We start from the raw sequence: 5,551 nt of genomic DNA, 5'->3' as shown, positions 1-5,551 counted from the left end.
AGTTTTTTTTTTTTTTTTTTTTTTTTTTACAAACATGGTTGATGAATACTGATCTGAAAAAAAAAAAAATGTAAAGGACCAAGTGTGATGAACCCATACTTACCATTTGGATGCCATATTTCTGTTATGAACTTCATTTTAGGAGGCCTGAGAGGATAGTCTTTGGGAAACGTAAGATGGGCTTTAAAAACACCACCCTCACTATAAACAGAAAAAAAAACATAGCAGGCTTCGTGTTATTCAGCAGTAATATTGTGGTGGTACAATCATTGGATGCAATGTATTAAAATGTTTTGCATATGACAATATTGAAAATGATTCTATAATATTGAAGTGAAATTAAAATTCTGCCATTATTTACTCACTGCATGTTTTTGCAAACCTGTATGACTTTTCCAAGTAACACAAAAATTGAATTCTGAATAACTGCACTCATCCTTTAACTCATAGCTCATAACACTTATGTTTATTAAGGAATTATGTGACATGGCATTTAATAAGAAAACAAAAACACTTACAAAAGTGTATCAGGAGGGCCGATTATTAGCACTTCCCATCTGTAGAGATCATTATCATCTATCAAACCGGCTGAGAAACCTTCCACAGGATTTTTATTCAGTTCTGTCAGGAAAATAGGACATGAAGATACTGATTAGCCATTTTATACGACAGAGGGAAAAACAAATGTGACATTTCAGGTCAGAAGGGGCATTTTTGGTTTCACATGGGTGTTGACAGTACACCCTACAACCACGGTTGCAAAATCAAAACTGTTTTTGCATCTGTGCAGCATTTCAGACAAGAAATAACCAATTTGCCTTTTTGTTATCAGATCATCTGAGCCTGAAGCCAAAGAACATTGGCCTATCAGTGCCTGTAGTCTCAGACGCTCGGTCTGAACTTCTGTGTTCTACAAGAGAGAGCAAAACAAAATCACTGGACCACCTTGTTGACAAAAACAAGCTGACAGCTGGGTGATCCAGTCATATAGATGTGTCACTTTTATGAGCACATGAATCATTAAGACAGTCTTGTATTCTTACTAAGCGCCTCTACTCTGCAACACAACAGGACAAGACACAGTCTTTTACTGCTTTTTGGCTCTTAATAAATGACTCCATTTAAACCACATTTACAACAAACCTAATTTTAATGCTAAAGCACTGATTCATGTTTTTATTGCAAAGCAATGCCGCACAATTACTCTAAAGAGCCTGTCACACCAATGACAATGACTATAAAGTTTTAGCAAACGTTGCAGTTCAAGAATAAATCCACATCACAACCGCAATGACACAGTGAAACAATATCATTGGAATCACTTTCAAAACAATTTTTCCAGCTGATGCATAATATAAACATTGACAACCAATCAGAATCAACCCCAATTTAAAGAGCTTGAGCATTTAAAGTGGCAGATGGCATAACTGCAGTGTGCACTTGTAATTAACAAAACATTATTACAGACACTTGTATAGTTATCGTTCTTGGTGTGAACAGACCTTCATTTTCGACTTAAGTTAAGATCTCACAAGTTGTGCCTACATTTTCCTGGCCCGTATCTTTACAATCCAGCAAAAATGGATGTTGTGAGGCTTTTGTTCCCTCAGAGGGTTCACTGAGTTTAGAACAAGGCCGATGAGTTCACCATGCTGGTCCTGCTGAAAGGAGACAACCAAAACAGCCCTGATCCCCTGAATCAGTCAATCAGCCACAAGGCCACCGCAGAACCAGACACCATGACAGGCCCGGGGTGCAGCTCACTCTGTTGACTCTTGGAAAGAAATAGGCGAGCTGCCTCCATGCATGTGTAAGATGAGTAAGATGGAGGGGGGGTTGCTTGAGCTGTCCATGGGCAAAGAGACAGCTGTCATGAACCTGATCTAACATTTTTAAACATGGTCTGACATGTACATCAAGTTTAAACCAAGAAAACTCACGTAATCTGCTTAGTTTGACCCCATTGCAACTAATTCACTTCACTGGCTGCACTGCGCAAATGGGGCCCAGTGGAGAAATCCTCTGGCTTGAGCCGAGTAAAGCTGACACTCACGGATCATGTTGCTCAGCGTGTACTGGACAAAGAACGGGAGAAACAAACTAAAAACGACTTTAATAACAGCATGTTAAGTATATCACCATAAACAAAGAATGAGGTTGGTGTTATATGCGTATGTACATGTATTACGACAGTACAGTTGGACTGGGGGTCTCTAGTTCTCGCTGTACCGGTGAGCTGGTGTTCAAACAGCAGCCATCAATTTGTTAGCTTAGCCTGTTAGCCAGCCTAGAAAAACAAAGGAATTTGATCACCCCGCTGCGGGGAAATGGCACACAATGTACGGCTTAGAAATCTCACCTTTGCGCCTTGTGATAACAATTTTGATTCGACGGACCATGATAAGACGGTGAACGAAAACGGGGCCAATGACAGAGATTCTCTGCGTTAACGAGACGATATACCGACTGCTGGTGCGCCTGTGTAAACTGCGTCCGGACACAGATGTCAAAACACGGGCTAGCCGCCGGTGTGATACGGACGAAAATGCCCGACTTTTATACATTTACAACATCAAACTGAATGAAATCAAAAGAATGCACGCGTATTGTTATTTTAATTGCATCTTCACGGTTCACAGATTCATATTCAATCGTTAGACGTACCAAAAAAGGCATTTAAAATTAACAAAAGACGGCAGAGTTAGCCTTTAGCCGGGTATTTTAGCTGCTAACTCGCTAACGAATGCGTTAAGATAAATACAGCGATCGTTAGCAGCTAAACTAGCGGCTAACGGCTAACACCACCGTCTCGACTGCATCGGCAGGCTAAATGTTCACCGGTTTGTTAGCCTGGTCTTGCCAACAGCCTTTAAAAAATTACCTGCTAGCTGTCTCCTGAGTAACAGTGCTGACTGGGGCTCCGTCATGTTTTTATAAGTTATATTCTAGGTCGACAGTCGTTCACTTCGCTAAGGGAAAAATATGTTTATTTGCTTGCGCGTCTTTCCGTTTCTGCTCTAGTCCGTTTTGCTCAACATTCTGATCCGATGTGCGCACGCGCTCTGCTGCTCTCTGTGAGGCCGCGAGGAGAGAGCGCTCCAGGGGTACTTTATGGGCGGAGGATTCGCGCATGTCTTAAACACATACACTTATTTTTAACAAACAGTATGGCTTTGACTGCGGGATTATATGTAAGCACTCCAGAATGTTGTTAAGTCAACAACAACATTGTTGACAAATTCACGCACAAAACGATAAAAGGAAAATCATTAACTGTGTGCATATTTTTATATGCTCATTATAGCTTACTGCTGTAATTAGTTTATGTTGAGGCATTTTTTATTTGTTCTTAGTTTTTGCAAGTGCCAGTTTCAGTGAAAAGTTTTTGATTTTATGTAAAGCAGTGTCATTTAACCACTAGGTGTCAGTAAAGAGTAATAAATCTAGTTCAGAATCAGAATCAGAAAGAGCTTTATTGCCAAGTATGGGACTACCCTCTGTAGTCTTCTGAGGTCAGATTTGGTAGCTGAGCTGAACCAGACAGTTATTGAAGTGCAGAGGATGGATTCAATGATGGCGGAGTAGAACTGTTTCAGCAGCTCCTGTGGCAGGTTGAATTTCCTCAGTTGGCGAAGGAAGTACAACCTCTGCTGGGCCTTTTTAACAGTGGAGTCAATGTGAAGTGTCCCACTTCAGGTCCTGAGAGATGGTGATGCCCAGGAATCTGAATGACTCCACTGCAGCCACAGTGCTGTCCATGATGGTGAGTGGGGGGAGTGCAGGGGGTTTCATCCTGAAGTCCACGATCATCTCCACTGTTTTGAGGGTGTTCAGCTCCAGGTTGTTAAGACTGCACCAGACAGCCAGCTCTTTAACCTCCTGTCTGTAAACAGACTCGTCTCCGTCCTTGATGAGACCGATGACTGTAGTGTCATCTGCAAACTTCAGGAGCTTGACAGAGGGGTCTTTAGAGGTGCAGTCGTTGGTGTAGAGGGAGAAGAGAAGAGCAGTGGGGAGAGGACGCAACCCTGAGTTTAAAGGGATAGTTCACCCAAAAGTGAAAATTCTTTCATTATTTACTCTCCCTCAAGATATTCCACACCTGTGTGAGTTTCTTTTTTCTGTTGAACTCTTTTTCTGGTAACCAAATAGTTGATGGTCCCCATTGACTTCCATAGTATGGAAAAAAAATACTTTTTTTTTCTTTCTTCAAAATATCTTCTTTCGTGTTTAACAGAATAAATAAACGTATACAGGGTTGAAACAACTTGAGGGTGAGTAAATTATGACAGGATTTTCATTTTTGGGTGAACTATCCGTTTAATATTTTAATACTAATTTCTACAGGTATGACGTAATAAGTGACATTTACTACAAATGACAAGATTTTCTAGACAGTGACTGTTTGTTTCAGCAGGGTTTCAGCTCGATGTTGCTGAATTATTGATTGGCTGATATGTAATTTTACAAAACCTTTATTACAATGGTAACCCACATTGCTGAATGCATATACCACAACCTACTTTTTTACTTTTTTCATGACACCAGTTAATCATTCATTGAAATCAGCAATACAGGAAAGATTGGGTGGCAGGTCACTGTGCTCACTGTACACAAATTCATGCAATGACTCTCAGAACGTGGTCTAAGAGAATACGTAGGCCAGTATCCTGTTACATATGGTACAATGTATATACAGTGGCTTTGTTTTTTTTAGAGAAGCTGTCAGACAGATTATTTCCCAAGAATGACCAAATTTTCTGGCAGCTTTGTTTGTCAGACCTTTGTCCTGGTGTTCAGAACATTACTGTGAAACATAATGCCAAAAGCCCTGGCAGATCTGGGTAACAGTGTGAAGCAGAAAGCATGAAGTGAGCATGGAGATGAAAATCTACTGGTTTGTGGTCTATTGCAACACAAGGAGGAACAGTACTGCTGCGTGTGACCAGAGAAAAGGGGGCAGGGCTTGATTCTAACATGATAACCCTGCAGTGTGCTGTATTCACAGAGGAATGCCTTTCTGTTTCTACAAGTGACATCTCAACAAACACAGCAAAAAAGAAAAAGAAAGAAAGAAAAAGGAAGAAAAAAGAAAGAAAACATAGATTAGAGTGGCACTGGGCATTGGGGCACATCAACTAAAATGTAAGTAACTTTATGTTTAAATTATTGAGACTGTCAAGATAAAATGATCTTCTAATGAAATGTTCAATCTTAATTACTGCACAAAAAAGTTTGAAAACTTAAATATACCATGACCTCAGTGTCTAAAAGACTGGTTGCATTCTAGATTCAAAGCTGAACAATCATATGGCATTGTCCTGTTGCAGTCATGCAGCTAATCATCACAACATTGGCATTGTTGGCAGTCCGCTGAGGAACTTAGTCCTGACCCGAACTCATCTAATGATACCCATTTGGACGTATCGTCAGTTCAGACTACCACTAAAAGGAAGCTTAATCTATATTTCTTCACAGACAATATAACTTCTTAATATAACACAATAAAACATATTAATATTACTTCAGGCTAAAGATATTTGCCATAATA

The 5,551-nt window shown here is 40.1% G+C and overlaps 2 protein-coding genes and 1 long non-coding RNA gene across 5 annotated transcripts in view; 1 reads left to right on the top strand and 2 right to left on the bottom strand.

The window, feature by feature from the left end:
• Window positions 1–3,111, bottom strand: part of LOC107712369 (ubiquitin-conjugating enzyme E2 G1-like) — a 7,290-nt gene extending 4,179 nt beyond the window's left edge. Inside the window, exons 1-3 of one of the 2 annotated variants that reach the window (XM_016517599.1) lie at window positions 2,882–3,111; window positions 519–621; window positions 104–201 (exon numbers count right to left, since the gene is read on the bottom strand). In XM_016517599.1, the coding sequence (XP_016373085.1) occupies window positions 104–201; window positions 519–621; window positions 2,882–2,927 (247 nt within the window). In that variant the 5' untranslated portion in view covers window positions 2,928–3,111. Of the gene's footprint in view, window positions 1–103; window positions 202–518; window positions 622–2,359; window positions 2,847–2,881 lie in introns of those variants that run through there. The other variant, XM_016517598.1, reaches the window with a different exon arrangement.
• On the bottom strand, window positions 1,391–2,195 carry LOC107712370 (uncharacterized). The gene is made up of 3 exons (XR_001636786.1): window positions 2,180–2,195; window positions 1,941–2,075; window positions 1,391–1,658 (listed from the first exon to the last, which is right to left on the bottom strand). It is a non-coding gene; the product is annotated as an uncharacterized LOC107712370 (long non-coding RNA).
• A 1,572-nt stretch (window positions 3,112–4,683) lies between the features above and the next one.
• The window catches only part of LOC107712368 (protein spinster homolog 3), a 12,407-nt gene continuing 11,539 nt past the window's right edge, over window positions 4,684–5,551 (top strand). For both annotated transcript variants that reach the window (XM_016517597.1, XM_016517595.1), the window contains exon 1: window positions 4,684–5,145. The gene's annotated coding sequence lies outside the window, so the exon portion shown is untranslated. The remainder of the gene's footprint in view (window positions 5,146–5,551) is intronic.

This window comes from Sinocyclocheilus rhinocerous, unplaced genomic scaffold (genome assembly GCF_001515625.1).
Source record: "Sinocyclocheilus rhinocerous isolate Xijiao unplaced genomic scaffold, SAMN03320098_v1.1 scaffold298, whole genome shotgun sequence".
Taxonomy (NCBI): Eukaryota; Metazoa; Chordata; class Actinopteri; order Cypriniformes; family Cyprinidae; genus Sinocyclocheilus; species Sinocyclocheilus rhinocerous.
Note: the sequence above shows the minus strand (reverse complement) of the source record. Positions and strands in the feature narration are given on the sequence as shown.